The sequence below is a fragment of the Pelobates fuscus genome, chromosome 11 (genome assembly GCF_036172605.1).
Source record: "Pelobates fuscus isolate aPelFus1 chromosome 11, aPelFus1.pri, whole genome shotgun sequence".
Lineage (NCBI taxonomy): Eukaryota > Metazoa > Chordata > Amphibia > Anura > Pelobatidae > Pelobates > Pelobates fuscus.
In genome coordinates this window covers 108954119-108971191 of record NC_086327.1, presented here as the reverse complement: position 1 = coordinate 108971191, position 17073 = coordinate 108954119, and the positions used below count along the sequence as shown (strand labels likewise).

General features: G+C 38.9%; 1 protein-coding gene across 2 annotated transcripts in view; it reads right to left on the bottom strand.

Moving 5' to 3' along the window:
- PRKCZ (protein kinase C zeta) overlaps nucleotides 1–17073 on the bottom strand; it is a 169873-nt gene that overhangs the window by 148234 nt on the left and 4566 nt on the right. For both annotated transcript variants that reach the window (XM_063436680.1, XM_063436681.1), the window contains exons 2-4: nucleotides 14195–14385; nucleotides 8210–8331; nucleotides 2846–2935 (exon numbers count right to left, since the gene is read on the bottom strand). In XM_063436680.1, coding sequence (XP_063292750.1) covers nucleotides 2846–2935; nucleotides 8210–8331; nucleotides 14195–14265 — 283 coding nt within the window. In that variant the 5' untranslated portion in view covers nucleotides 14266–14385. The remainder of the gene's footprint in view (nucleotides 1–2845; nucleotides 2936–8209; nucleotides 8332–14194; nucleotides 14386–17073) is intronic.

Sequence of the window (17073 nt, the reverse complement as noted above, 5' to 3'; positions counted from 1 at the left end):
AATTATGCATTATATTTGGATGTCTGAACACACTAGCCCTTCAATAATAGTATAGTATTTGGATGAATAAGGTGTGCTGATAACTATAGAGGACAAAGATGGCTGTCTCATAAGACAAGATTAAGCCAAAAGAAGCGCACACACAATAAAGGGAATGCATCCCCTCCCGGGACTAGACGAGCATATAGGACCGCTTGGAGAGCTTGGACTGGCTGGTGCCTGGCTCGGAACTTGGATCCTGTTTCTGCACCTGTGACTGCGATCCTCCTATTCCTGACTTCGCTGTTCGAAGCTGGTCGGGCATGTCGCACGATGAATTCATACAGATCGTCCATATCCTCGGCTCACCAAGGATTTGACGGCTACCCAGCAGGCCAACATCCATTAGTGTGCCGATTACTTAGGGGCTCACGCCTGTCGCGCCCCCCTAGACCTCGTTACTCATCTACATGGGACGTCTCCTGCGTTTTGTCGCTGTTCTCCTCCTGGCCGCCTAATGCAGAGCTCTCCTTGCGACAGCTGTCGGCCAAATTGGTCTCCCTGTTCTGTCTCATTTCATGCAAACGGGTATCGGATGTTCGTGTCCTGGACTATGATGCTAGATCTTTCACTCCGGATGGGGTGACGTTTAACATTTCCAGACGCACCAAGACCGCTATTCGATCGGTTTCTTATCCAAGCTTCCCTGGTACTCCAGCCCTATGTCCGGTGGCCTGCCTACGGGAATATGAACTTCGAACGAGCACACATCGAGATACGTCGTCTCCCAGCTGTTTCTCTCATTTCGTCGCCCCTTCTCCCGTGTCCAGTACTACATTGGCTCGCTGGGTGAAATGGGTGATGTCTCTGGCCGGTGTGGATACGTCCATCTTTGGTGCCCACTCAACCCGAGGGGCATCGGCCATGTCCATGGTGAATTCAGGTGCACGTCTGGATGAGAATGGCCGACTGGTCCCGCGAATCCACTTTTCGCGAGTTTTACTTTCGACCTTTGCCGCACATTTTTTTCTCCAGTTATTGATCAGCTTTAAACTTGCAATATGAGCCTCTGTGTCTTGACATAAAATTACATGATTTTGCTATTTCATGATTTTATGAAAGACACGGAGGCGAGTATTGTCCCACCCTTCATTGTTATTTTACTGATTTACCCCACCCGGTTGTTTCTTCTCTCCTGCAGATTTCCAGGGTTGGTAGGTAATCATTATGCGCTCTGGGTTTTGTATAGTTTCAACCGTTTATTAACCTGTTCATGTTACGTGATTATTTGAAATGCCGATGATGAATTATGCACACTATGTTGCTTCTGTCTAGTTATAAAATTATGTCCTGGCATACGCACTCTGGTTCAAGTACCGATTTAATCGTTCGGCTCCTGTCTTTTGTGTTTTCACAAGTTGATACCTTGTTGATCAAGGGTCTTCAGCACTTCTCTCTCTGCTTTACCAAGTGGCCAGGAAGTGGACAATGCTGTGATGGGTCCCTCACGGTTGTAATCTTGTTTACTGATGAATCGGTCCCAGTTTCGTTATGGTTCCTGATCGGAGTCCGGCTGGATTTCGGATCGCCTGTTCTATTTGGTTTGGACTGTTTCATCGTTCCTGTTTTGTTGTTATTGTCTCGCATCTCCAAAGAAAGAGGAAATGTGTGGGGATGTGCTGACTATTAGACTGGGACTTGGTATGGGTGTGGCCTATCACTATGGTTACCATTTTTTTCTTACTGTTGTATTATTTTGCTGCTGGACAGTAAAGAAAGGGTTAAGCAATATGAGCCTCCGTGTCTTTCATAAAATCATGACTTTTCGTCATGAAATAGCAAAATCATGTAATTTTCAACATGAAAAAGGGACATTAAAAGGGACACTATAGTCATCAGAAACCAGCACAAATTAATGTAGTGGTTCTGGTGGCTGTAGCCTGTCCCAGGACACTTTTAAAGGTCAACACTACCTTTTCAGAGAAAAGGCATTTTTCACATTGTTGCCTAGAAACACCTCTAGTGACAGTCACTCAGACGGCCAATAGATGCAATTCCTAGTCTAGCGCTGTAAAGTGTTCACATGTTCAGCATTTTCATGCTCTGCATTGAAGCATTACATGTTCCCCACATAGATGCACTGATTGGGTACATATCTATGGGAAAGCATTGGCTTTGCTGAGATCATCAAGATTGATTATCCCAGCCATGGAAACGGGGACAGCGGCAGCAAGACCAGCACAGCGTGGGGTAAAAAAAAGTTTTCCCAAGCAATCGGAGGGGGGCAGATCACCTAATCAAGCACACTTACTGACAGATAGGGCCGCCCTCCCCGGCTGAACGGTCTGAAAAACACCCAGGCAACAGTTCGCCATGGCGACTAGGAATTTTGTCCTGATTCTGTGATTTGTTGAGCCCTAACAAAGCACACATTACAAAAAAGCCAGCATACACCCAACACACACTACATGTATGACACAAACAAAGCACACACTATGACAAAGGGACTATGGGAGTGCAGTGGCTGAGACACTCATGGTAATATATGAGAAAACGAAACCAGATCAGCTATAAATTGCCTCTGTTTTTTCCATTCAGATTTAATTTGTGAAAAATCTGAAATTAGCGAATGACCAGGGCTCTTTGCAGGGGTTCCAATATTTGTAACTGAAATTATTTTGTGTGAGGACAAGTAGATTGGCATGACTGACAAGTAGACTGAGCTACCACTTTAGTCCCTTAGACAAGTAAATCATTTGGAAAAAAGATTCCACACCCCTGTTTATAGTCACAATATTTCACGAGCATGCATCAAAATCTTGAAATAAGGTATAGGAAAGGGCTGGCAAAATGTTAGAGACTCTACCATGAATAGCGAGGCCTTCTTCTTTGTAGATAGAATACAGACGAAAAGCTTCTTCCAGTTCCATTTGGGATGAAATCGTGCATGGATCGCCTGTGGGAAGGAACAGACAGACAAAGTTATGTCTGGAATATGGTTTTTAGCTATCATAACATCCTTCTAGTTAACCACTTTCATTAATGCATGTATATATGTCCATTTATACAGGAACCATGAAATGGCATTATTAAATCGAGTTTCCTCTGTTAATTATCTGTTCTATGACATGATGTTTTCAAATTAGGGTTCCTTTAACCCCTTAAGGACACATGACGTGTGACAGGTCATGATTCCCTTTTATTCCAGAAGTTTGGTCCTTAAGGGGTTAAACTTTTGGCTGCACAAGGAAATACATGTGAGTTACAAAACTGGGTAGCAGCTGCTATTTGCAACTCTGGCCTTTAAAGCAACTCTGTAAAATATACAACGTTTCTGATGATGACAAAGACCTTGATGTGTCCACTTATATCCTGGATACAGAGTGAAGGAGCTGTAGGTAGATATACCTACCTAAAGCACTCCCTTGCAGGCACCGCCATCTTCAGCCTCTCCGTACCAGGGGAAAATGGGCAGGCACACATTCAGAAAAACAGTGACTGTGCCTCCAGTCAAGAGAAGACCAAACAATAGTACAAACGACTGGGGTCAGGTCTAAAGTGCAAGGAGATTTATTGGATTAAGTACAATATTATTTTATTGGTTGCAGGTGAAGTGCCAGGAGCTGAATGCTCGAGAAGATGTCAGTTTTCCACAGCCATTACTTGCGACAGCCGTAGAAACTTGACAGTGGAAGATCTGCCTTGTCGAGCTTTGTCAAATTTGGCTTTGATCATAACACAAAGAAATCTGTTAAAACGGTCTAATCGTTTTTGATTACACTTGAATTTCAGGGAAAAGTTAACACAGCCAAATTGAGTATGGGTACTTTAAAGAGACAGAGGCACTAACATTACAGCTAAGTGTGTCTCGTGGAGAAAATATTCCATTAGAGGGGGTTGTGCAGTCATCAGAATGCTCAGGAACCCCAATATTAGATAAGAGTATCCTGTAACAGACCATTTCCTACCCCCCAAATATAATTTTAAAAAGTATAGATTATATAGTGTCCTTTTAAACAAAAACACAAGAGGAGTAGCAAATAATAACCATGTTCTTCACAGTTTTCCACACTGCTATACGCTGGCTGGCTACTTAACTGCATGTAAAAATGAAGATACAAATATTGAAAAAGGTATTTGGTTAGAAAAAGAAGAGAAAATAAAAATCTATTTCTGGGGCACGTTGCAATGAATGCTATATGGGTATCCTGTCTCCCAAACTTTCTATATGAGAAGCATTGCACTGGTCTGAAAATCACATTGCCTCTGGATTAGAGGTAAGAAACCTTATTTTAGGACAGTGGTGAAAGAGAGATAAACCTATATAGAATTGTAAACACACTAACATTATGTAGAAAAAGTATGTATAATGCGAGTGTTTCTGTAAAAATAAGGGTCCATTGTTAACCCATAGTTACTCTATAATGCTTCCCACATGCAGTGGGCCATGTATTGTCCCAACCACCCTCAGGAAGTGTTCCAGTAACAGAGTCAAATCCACTGCATTTCAAAATAGCACTCTAACCAAAGCTTGTGACACTTTGACCTATTCTGTTTAAATGCAATTAACATAGAATTGCCACAAAAAAAAAAAAAGACGTTTCCTTCAAACATACCGACAAAGTTATTCACTAAAGCGTGCATTGTGGGAGTTCATAATGAATTAAGAGACATTTAAAGGGACACTATAGTCACCTGAGCAACGTTAGCTTAATGAAGCAGTTTTGGTGTAAAGAACATGCCCCTGCAGCCTCACTGCTCAATCCTCTGCCATCTAGGAGTTAAATCCCTTTGTTTATGAACCCTAGTCACACCTCCCTGCATGTGACTTGCACAGTCTTCCATAAACACTTCCTGTAAAGAGAGCCCTATTTAGGCTTTTATCGCAAGTTCTGTTTAATTAAGATTTTATTATCCCCTGCTATGTTAATAGCTTGCTAGACCCTGCAAGAGCCTCCTGTATGTGATTGAAGTTCAATTTAGAGATTGAGATACACTTATTTAAGGTAAATCACATCTGTTTGAAAGTGAAACCAGTTTTTTTTCATGCAGGCTCTGTCAATCAGAGCCAGGGGAGGTGTGGCTAGGGCTGCATAAACAGAAACAAAGTGATTTAACTCCTAAATGACAGTGAATTGAGCAGTGAAATTGCAGGGGAATGATCTATACACTAAAACTGCTTTATTTAGCTAAAGTTATTTAGGTGACTATAGTGTTCCTTTAATTAAAGGCCAAATCAGCCAAATGGGGCAGGGGGGGGTCGGCTGTTTGACTATTTTGGCCTACAATTTAAAATTCACTTTGAATTTCTAACAAGTCATAATTTAATGAACAACTCTGTAAGTATGTATCACATTTTCATAGATGTTTGTCTTTACGGAACCAGACACTGCACTGCAGATTATTTGCTACCAAATTACTTCTCCAGGACAGCATGCAATACAAGGAACAGAAAAAAAAAAAAAAAGAAAGAAAGAAAAAGAAAAGATTTAAACTAAAAGAAATGCTGGAGCATCCTATAGTCCGTGGGAGGGATAAGTCATACAAGTTACTGAATCAAATGACTTGAATCATAAAACAGTTGGGAATCTGCCACTATCAGAAGTAATGTGAATGACAGCCAGAAAGATGAAGCCACTGTCAGGCTGGCTGTCAAGGACACCTGTGGGACAATTTGTTGCTCAGCAGTAACAGAAAAATAAAGGTAGCTATCTAGTATATAATACCGCTGATTACACATCATTTTGTTTGATCGTCATCTCAGACAGATCTGAGTTTTGAACATTCAAACGTCGCCATTGCATTTAGAGAGGTAAAACTCTCCATGATGATATAGACCATCTTCTGCATCATTTGTAAAGCCTCACAATATTTCAAAATAAGTGAAAAAACAGGCAGCCTGAGTCACAAGGAAATATGAGTATTTTCTATACAAGTAGAAAACACGGATTCGTCAAGTGCCATTAAAGGGTTACCCCAACCCTTTCTTGAACTTTTAATAACTTAGTTCTAAATTCAGTGTGTGTCACTTGCCCCCTACAAAAAAAAAATAAGATAAAAATAAAAAGATATTAAAGGGGCACTCCGAGCCTTAAGCACTTTAGCTTGCCCTTGCTGGAATGCTTTATGTGTGATGCTCTGCTCTTTTTTCATTTTACAAAGGGCAGATTTCAGTGGAAACTGGAACTTTTAGAAAATTAACCTGGTTACACTCTCTGGACGTTTAAGCAGACAAAATGTCCTGTTACATCCTGGTTTGTGTTGCTCAGTGGAGCTAAACTCAAGAGGCAGCAAATGCTCAGAGCACCTGACTTGCAAAGACTTCTCATTGAGCTGCATTGGGAAGTCTGTTAATGGACAACCACAGAAAGCCTGGGAGGGATTAGAAGGGGAGGGCTTGCAAAGGTAAAAACAAAAAAAAATAAAGCTTTTGCAAGCTGGTTTTAGACATATCTAAAACTTCAAACCCAGCCCAGACTTTCTGTCCACACCCAGACTTTCCAATGGAGCTCAGTTTGAAGTCTTTGCAAGTAAGATGCTCTGGGAATTGCTGCCTCTTGAGTTTAGCTCCACTGACCTAAATAACCAGGAAATAACATTACCGGTTGTATGCTTGAAAGCCAGGGGGTGTAACCAGGTTAAATTATAAAAATGTTTCTATTGAAATATGCACTTTCTGCAAAATGTAAAAATAGGACACACTCTTCACACACAAAACTTTGCAGCAAGCTAAAGTGCTTTCTATGTCTTGAGTGTTCCTTTAACACCACTAAAATGGTTGCATACATTTCCAGGAGGTGCTGGAGAGAACTCCTAGTTACATGTGTGGTGGAGATGCTCCAATTTATTAATAGGCAATTAAATGTGGTGATATCGCTCAGTTACAAGTGTACACTAGTAGGTGTGTACGCCTCGGGTCTGCAGACTTCCCATAGTAGAATCATTATCAAATCTCCCCAAGCCTAAAGTCCTTTAAGGGATCCCTCTCTACATACCTCAAAACAGAATGCACGTGTCATGGTCGATTATATATTTCCTACCTGTTCTCTGTTAAATTTTGTATATATTGTGTATTAATATTGTTTTTGTATTTTATTGTACTCTATTGGATCAATGTAATGTTTTGTGGACCCAGGACATACTTGAAAACAAGAGAAATCTCAATGTATCTTTCCTGGTAAAATATTTTATAAACAAATCATAATCTGCACGACACAAACTACTTATAGCTAAACTCTGGAAAGCTGCGGAACCTCTGAGTATTGCCCAGGTTCTGGAGCACTTACAGTCCATTTATCAACTGGAGCTTAGTGCCCATAAAGCTTTAACTTCTTAGGCAAATCCGGGGGGAGCCCCTGAAGGGGAAGATGAGGGGTTATTATACCCAGTATCCAACCCATAACAAAAGGGGATGACAGACAGGAACAAAGATAGGGAAAAGTCATCCGTATGTATATCAGACTAGGTACAGAATTTATTTTGGTTGTTTACTTTATGTTTATTTCCTTCTTTTTTTTTTTTGTACTTGTGTATCGTACATACCAACATTACAATTATTATTGCTAGTATGATTATGCGGTTAGTAAATGAGGTCATTGAATTGTGTCGTTTACACTGTACTGGATCACATGTTTGGTTTGTCTTTGGAAGAAAACTCAATAAAAAGGTTTTAAAAGCATGTGCTTTACTTATAGAACAAATTATTTTTACAAAGCAAATAAATGGTGAAAAGGGTTATTTCTCCTCAGGTTACAGTGGATCATTGCAGACGGATTTAAAACAATTACATCATCATGTAGGGCTTCGGCATCATTGGCCTATTTACATGGATCTTTAGAAATAGTGAGTTATGCTCTACTGCCTCAACCCAAATAAGTAAACAGCGGATGCTACTATCTGTCAATGCAGATCAAAAGACGCAGTTTAAAAGGAAACGAGTCACAAACTGCAAAGACCCTATTCTCATGTGGCTTGTCACAAGCCAAGGGTCCCTCAGTTATGTATATAAATGGGGGACTGAATTAATACCACCTACTTATACACAATAGTAGAGCCTTATTTGCAAACACACATACCTACAGAGTCTGCTGAGATATTTGGTATTGCATGGCCCATATCTTGGCGAAAAGCTTACATTATTTACAACAGGGATGAAAGGAAAAATATAAATTAGCCAACCAGCAAAACGAAAAAGAACTGTATATGCTTAACAACTTGTGCAGTTGAGTACCTTCATCATCAATCCATTTCAATGTTATTGGCTGTCTCTGATTTAAGCTGCACATTTCTCTCACTTCTTCGCACAGCTCATCATAACTCATCGATGCTCCCAAGCGTGTGATCAGAATGTCTCTGCAGAAAACAAACAAAGATCAGGCAGACGGTTAAGGCAAATGCATGTTGAAGGTACGAGTCACAGCAATGACATTTGAAACGCAGGGAGTGTATCTTTACAGGTAATACCACGAAAATATTCTAAAATGCATCATCTCTGCAATAACACTCACAAATATTTCTTATTAGTAAACTAAATTCCTCTGACTTCAGCATCATTCAAACATCACACTGTTCAATGTGTAGATTAATTGTGTCAATGAAAATATTTACGGTATTACAAAAATGAAGAGGACAAACATTCTATAAAATAAAATAACTAGAACTATATTAGTGGCTAGAGCTGTTTTAAGTTTATATCCCCAGAGTATTTCAGTAGAAGTAGCAGTCTATTTTAGATTGCAGCATGCAGGTCAGAGAATAAGCCCCAAGGTCTTCAACAACAGAATACATTCCAATGATGGGCACTGCAGTTCCATTATTTTACCTGTGGACAACTTCCAAAGCACATACTGTCAATGTTTATTGTGAATGCCCTGTCTTCATTTAGTCAACCATAAAAATAAACGGTTTGCTTGAACTAACTGAATTGGACTACAGTGTATTAAATAGCAAGAATGCCAAGGATTTGTACCTTTGCCACGGAGGAATGTGTGAGAAATTTAAAGCCACTTTCTACATGCACAAGTTTAATCACTGGTAGATATCTATTTAATATTTTAAATGTTTATACTTATAGATTTTTAAATGCTAAGAAGTAAAAAAAAAAAAAAAAAACACTTTGGTTCCCTTTCTTACTGCCAGGTTAATCTACAGAGAAAGGCACTTTGTTAAGGGCAATTTATTTTTACCACTATTCGGGTGGTGCTGTAAAACCAACAGGGTATAAACAGTAAACATAAACCTTAAGGGTCTGAGATTGCATGGATGGAAAGGTGTTTTCAAGGACAAAATAAAGTCCTCATCAAATTAATGATCCAACAGGTAAGAGGTAGAACACAAAACAAGGTATACAATAACAGTGTAGCAGGTGATATTTCACCTGAGAAAATATCTCACATTTTTTCTGAATAAAGTCACTTGTTTATTGCAAAACATAAAAATAAAGTTTTTGATCTTAAAGGAACACTAAAGTTATGAATAAACTTCATAAAGTTGAGTTGTTCCTCTTGTTCTTAGATTATCGGACCTCTAGTTAAATTTTAAAAAATAATTCTCTCTGCATTCACTCCCCTTCAGAGATCATCTGAAGATCATTCTAACAGATGGTCTTGAACCAATCTAAAAAGATTGCCATAAAGAATCATTGGAGTCTATTGGGCATGCACAACAATTGCAGCACTCAGCCAATCTGGATGCTTTTCATACAGACAGGCTAATCCAGAGCTTCTTTATGTGAAGTAAAGTCCTGGGTGATGTCAAACATGAAGGCTAATTCACAGCCACTAAAGGCATGTTTACCAGCAAATGTAACATGCAACAACACATCTATAGATTACAGGTGTTTGCAGTATTGGATTGGCCCAGATATCATCAGAATTGATTATGTTACAGGAGTGATAACGTGGGAGGTCCTAAATCTACAAAAACAAACAAAACAAAAAAAAACAAGCGCATCAAATGTAGAATAGGAGTGTTAAAAAAAATGTTTAAAAAAAAAAAAAATGTGTTGCCAAGTTGGGATGCGTAGGGACAATGTGATGAATGGAGAGTTATTAAAAATACAGGGAGGAAAAATTGAAAAAAAAATCAGGGGGGTAAATATATAATATTATTAATCTCGGTTAGCTTTATTACACACTGAAATTCTGGAAGTTGTTGCAAGATATTTCATAGTTAACAGCATCATGATGACGTTTTATAATAAATACATTTAGAAAGTGTGAAAAGAATATTAGCCCAGTTTGGAATCCCTTTGCTAGTAAAACTATCCATCCATCATTCCCCATGCTATCAATGTGTGTCAGTTAACGGTGTTAGCAGAGATAGCTTTCAACAATACATTAGCACGTACTGGGAATAATTTTGAACTAATTTAGGTTTGTCAATATGATACTTTTTTATATATCCGTGATATTTTTGTATACTTCTAAAATGTAACTAAAATTAGGGCATAAATAAAGCCCCTTTAAACATCCGATAGTTAAAATGACCTGTATACACTTAGCTGCTCTTCAGCTATACTTTGTCAAACAATGTAAACCAAAAGAAGGAATGGTTTGCTGTATAGTACAACATTAAGGTTTCCTCGAGAGCAACGTGCTGTGATTGCAAACTGGATTAGGTCTTCCAGATATGTTTCAGTTTGTACAATATAAAATATTTATTGCTATTTTTCCGAAATAAAGTCCTTGTTTATTTTTCTTGTCTGCCATCTTCCACAATAAATATGTCTAAAGTGTCAGTCTATTTTTGAGAGAGAAAAAACAAAGTTTCCAAAAAGAAGAGAGAAAAAAACACAAAAATAAAAAACAATTCAACAGATGTACTATTTCTACACTACAGATCAATCACAAATGAGATGGGTATACATCTGTTAAACTACTTACTCTCTGCTCATGAACACTCTAGTAAAAGGAACACTCAAATAATCACTACACACTTTTATTCTTCATTACTTTATAAAAAAAAATAAATGTAAACAATGAAATAGCTCCTCCTAAATTAAAAAGACCCATAGGGGTAGAAAATTTGATATTTTGTGTGGAATGTAAATTAAGACCTGTGTGTGCTCCCTTTTGTGAAAATCTCTCTCTCTCTCTCTCTCTCTCTCTCTCTCTCTCTCTCTCTCTCTCCAGCCCAAATCTCCCTTGCCAATGTCATCAATATTGAGGACTTGATCCAATCAAATCCTTCTCGTAGAGAAGTACTGTTGACCCACTACACATGCACCGCTATCACAGCAATCTGCCAGCCATAGGGGTGCACATCAAGCATCACCGTTACTTTGCATGCTGACACCAGATGTAAAAAAAAAAAAAAAAAAAAACACCCTTCAATTATTACATCTATTTTGTCTGAAGCCTCTAATGGCAGTCTGAATGACAGCCTTTAGGGGCGTGGAAATAGCCCTGTAATTTGCATGGCGGCAGGGGCAGGATTAATGCCCCAAATGCCAATAAAGGAATACACCATAAAAACGTAAGCCTGCTGGCTAAGTGCCCTGGCACAATATGTGATCTAACTGTTTTTCTTGTTTTGACATCATACTTGGGTCCCGCTGGCCACCCACAGATGCAGTCCCTGCTTCCGGTCTTCTCATGCGGGAAAATCTGGTTAGATCTACAGAGTTAAATAGGGCCATGCAGGACAGCACTCACTGGCTGAGATATCTCAACCAATGAGCTTTCGTGGAACGGCTATGCTTTGTTCTATATAGACATCTGGTTTCTCCTACAGGAGAACACCAGATGTAGTATGGGCACCAGAGGAAACCCAGATAAGTTGTTAAACATTATGAAAAGAGTTTGACTACTCTTTGTGAAACAGTGCACCATAACCAATGTGAGCGTAGTGGTTATGGTGAGTGAAGTGTGTTTTTATGAAGTGATTTTGGTTCTTAGAGTGTCATTTTAAATTACTTGCTCACTGTGGATTTGCTATAGGCTCAGTATTATCATTTTCCAAGTACCTTTTATCATAGTTCATGAAAAAATATATTCATGGTTGTGCAAGTGTAATATTTAGGATCCAGAGTTAAAAGCTTCTTAGTGATACACACACCCTAATGCACATCTGTCATGACTTGTTGTCACTTTAGATATTTTTATGTATATTGTGCTGGGAACTAAACTATACAGTTTATTTTTATTTTTTTTATTAATTCCCTTACCTGTTAATTATTGTCATACCTGGCTGTGCCAATGGAATGTGATGTAGGCACAGAGAGCTGACTGACGTATAAACAGAAGAACAATGTATGGGTTGTAGTTGCAGTGATTATCCTCAGTACATGCGAGACTTCAATTATCTTTTGCTTTTCCAGCAGATTATTAAGAAAGGCAGAATTTATGCAACTACAACCACATGCCAATGAGCTGAAAATTAAGCCAGTCTCATAGGGGGAAGAGCACCCTGCTTTGGGAACCACTGCTGTGCTTCCCAAGCTGGTCCAATCCGCTACTTGGTAGGTGGCAAGAAGCAGAGATTTAACACCAACAAACCCATCTTAATTGTGGCAGCGCGTTAAGCAACTGTGCCTTTCACACGTACCTAACATGCATACCACATCCACACGCTCACTCACCAATCCATACATTCACAGTGACGTACAGACGCACACAATCCATATAGTCAAACAGAGAAACAAACAAACAAAAATAAGTGTGTGCACACACATATACAAACCTTCACACACCCATATACATACATTCACACAGATGTACACATGAATATTTTAAACATCAACACACAGCAGTTTAATTATACTGGCCCCTTCCCTTTTAGCCCTACTTTTGGATTAGAGTCATGCTTACGGAGAGGATACGGAAGTGTCAGTAGCACTTTCCCTAGCATTTAAAAAGGGAAGTTTGTTGTGTCTCTGTAATACCACAGATAGCGCTTCCCTGCTGTAACGGCATCATACAGATAATGCTGCACACAGATTATCTTCTGGCCCTCTGACAGCAGCAGGAGTCACAGGTGTACATGACATCCTACATTCATAAATTCACAAACTCTATACAAATAAAATACCACATTCACACACTGACACTCCAGGCCATGCAGAATCAAAAACACTGTGCTGTTCAAGTATATGAGAAGTGGCAAGTGGCTTAAGACTGGAAATTCATAGCCCTGTATGTGTGTGCACACATGCTTTTACCTCTATAATCATAATACACAATAAGAAATAATGCATATAGGTCAATATAAATTTACCACAACCAGTGTCGGTGGACTGGTTAAATAACACATACGTTCTGGAATTTAGCTCCAGATAAGATATTACTTGATGCCTGTGAATGTCGTAACTAATAAGGAATGGTTGGCCTGTGCAATTCAAACATATTTAGCATATACGGAAGTCTGCAAGGCTGTATGGCTACATTCCTGTGAATAGCAGGAAAACAATACTTGTAGGACCAGAAATACGAACTAACTGTACCTGTACACTCAGCGTAGTAACTTTCATGTTTGCAGCTATAGTCATTTCCGTTCTTACTACAATCTTATAATATACTAAGGAATTTATGAGTTAGAGGTATGCAAACAGCAAGCAGATGTAGTCAGTCCAAAGACAGGCATACAATTAAAAGCTATACTCTTTCGTAACAATTTTCTGAGACTATATAGTTGGCAGGTGACGAAAATTCCATCTAAGATAAGAACCTATTGAACTTTGAATATGGCCTGAAGTAATGCAATATAGCAGAAATGATCTTCACGGTTACAGTATGGAATGCTGAATTACCAGAAGAAGTGGCAACATATAGTATACACAGTATCTTAGAGACATAAAAACTAGACATAGCTAGAAAAGGGAATATTGCACCAAACTGGAAAAAAGTTACAAGTCAAAATGATCTACGAGAAGAAACAGAAATGGCTCAATAAAATTGATTCATCCCCCTAAATATATGAAATTCCTTGGTAAATAGAGGTTGGAACATAATTGCCCCTTTTTTCTTTTCTTCCAATCCTTGTGCATTTTGTGGACAGTTGGCAGGTTTTCACCAGTGTCATTTTTTACAGTGGTAAAATATGTATCTGTAACAATGTATGTTTATTTTTTTAAACATTGAAATAATCCTAAAAACTGGAAGTCTATAAAGTCATATTATATTACATATATCCACATATACACACGAGGTAGAAGAGGTACACCTCTCCCCCCTGTCCCCCAAAAATAGCAGCACATAAGATCAACTGTACCACTCACCCGTTGTAGTGTGCTTTCATCTTGATGTAGTCTTTTGATAAATCCATTTTCGACCCCATCCTGCTTGGCATTATATTTGATTTTTCCAGTGTTGCACTTGTCAAACGAAACCGAACACTACAGATCACTCAGAAAAATAGTTCACAGATATAAACATGAGGTATAGCGATCAGACAAGGTCAACTCCACACCTAAAACGGAAATAAACAGTGAATCATTGCTTGCATTAATAAAATATTTTCCACAGCATAAAAATACACACTACTATTATCTTTTAATTTATACAGCACAAATAAAAACTGCAACACTGATTTTATGATCACTATTATCTAATCGAGAGAGCGAGTTAAAGCAAGATGTTTACTACCACTTCAAAGTCAGAAATGCAAAAGAACAAGAGCTGACTATTTGATTCACATGGAACGACAGAGTGAGCATGATTGGCTGAGGTGACACAAAAGGGGAATGCTGATCAACTAAGCACTTAAAGGGTTACTATGACCCTCTCGAAAGGGGGGGGGCACTTCGAGCGTGATATGGGCCCCTCTAATAAATAAAACAAAGTATCAAAACATTCACCCGAATTAAGATTCCATTAATTGTAGAAAAGGTTAACATTGCGTTTTCTCATTCACGTTTCTCTTGAAAATGAATGCCTCCTTTATTTCACTCTACAAAAGTAATTTGTCTTACTGCAATTAATAACTTCTCTCCTTTACCAAAATAATTGCTTTCCTGACTGTACAAGTTAGTTAAAATCTGATTATCTGTGCGGTTCAAACAGTGTAAACTCACAATTACCTATTGTTCATTATGAAATTAATACGGTGCAGGTTGCAGGTGATTAGAAATGCAAGGCCAGAGGGACAATAAGCAGGATAACAACCTTCGCTCAATGTAAAGGTTATGGTGCAACGAGCCTGTCAGCGTGACCCTGCATGCATTGCTTAAACTGACGCTATTTTTGCAAATCGCTGCAGGTATAAGACTGCCCCTTCTGCCCATGATGTCAAGAGATCATTTTTGTGGTTCAAATCTACCCAAGGGGAAGACAACCTTTGGCACTCCAGACGTTTGACAAAGTTTACATACCCTGGTAAGGCATATGCACTCTGTTCTAGTCCCTACCTCCCATCATTGGCATTCGAGGTGAGGCTGTGTGCTATGCAGAAGGGAGCTCAGAAGAATGTTCTGTAATTCTTCCTTCTAAAAAAAAAAAAAAATTTAGTCAATGAACGGATAGCAGCTGTAGCATGGCTCAGCCCTTGCACTCATCATCTGGAGGCTGAACTGTATATCCCATACAAATCTTCCAGACAGATTGTTCTGGGGTAAAACAAACCTCACTAAAGAGAGAGTTAGTGGCATCTGACTGTTTATGCAACCTTCCTGAACTTGGAGAGGCTGATTGCTCTATATATTTTGTACAGACTTTGGCAGCATTGAGGTATGAACAGCGTACATTGTACAGCGCTACAGAATTTGCTGGCGCTATATAAATAAATAATAACATAGCAATAAAACAGAAACCTTGCAAGAAAAACAGACAGGATCTATACTCTATTAATGTTAATAAAGTAAAAAAAGTCAATGGCAAGGTATTGTAGACAGGTAAACAAATGCAATCTTTACTAGTGCTATGTGCCTCAGATGTACAGATTGAAATGAATAGGAGCCAGTGATTGGTTGGCATAGCTTTGCTAATTCCTAAATTACAGGTGCATGTAGGGACACGTACCACTCAAGTGGTCTGCTTTCCACTGTGATTAGTCCCCCGCCTTGCAAGATGGCACCACCTCTTGTACCGGCTCAAGGCGGAAGTGAGAGGAGAGATAGATAGGCCTGTGTAAAGCATGTCATTGTTGCCGCCCATCAGCTTGTGCAGAATCTCAACAACCACAATAGCTGACCAGACCAGTGCTAAGAGAGCCTCACCTGTTGTAGTACAGCCGCAATCCGTATGAAAAATAAGCAATAAATCAACCTTGGACTCTTCCTTTAAATAGTAATATTTAAAAAAAAAAAAAAAAAAAAAAAAACCACAAAAAAAAACCACAAAAAAAACCACAAAGAGAACTGTACTATTCTAAATGTGTTCACACAATGTAGTCTTTAGTGTAACGTTTTATGTTACAGTCCTTGGTATCTTAAAGTACCTTAAAATAAACTAACATATTCAAACTGTGTTGCCTGTTGCGGCTTCTCCTTACAATATTTACCTAAAATCTATTCAAATTAAACATTAATGTAACCTGGCATATTATTAATATTATTATTATACAGTTACATTGTGAAATATTGCTAATTTTAAAAGGACCACTAATGGCACCCAGACCACATCATTTCAATACATTAGCTTTGGTTCAGTGGTCCTTTAGTTTTAACCCTGCAATGTAAAACATTGCTGTAGAGTAGATACTGCAAGTTCAGTGTCTGCATTCAGAGGATGGAAACACTGAATGTCAGTACTGCACCGTGTGCAGCAATGCCCCAGGAAGCACCTCTAGTAGCCATCTGAGGAGTGGCCAGTTGAGTTATAACTAAGCTGTAAAGTAAACAATGCATTTTCTTTGAAAAGACAGTGTTTAATGCAAAAATCCTGAAGGGAATGATTCTACTCACCGGAACAAATACAATGAGCTGTAGTTGTTCTGGTGGCTACAGTGTCCCTTTAAACATACTTCTAAAGGCTGACGTTCTGTCGTTCTTACAACTGACCTCCATTTCATTGAAGGAGACCAGCACTGGCCGTGCTGTTTTCGACCCTAATGCTCATTTACAATAAGCATTGGTTTGGACAAAATAGAAGAGTCAGCAAGACATAGAAAGCGGATCAAGTTTCTGAAGGAACTGGATCTTCGCACTGGAATTAAAAGATG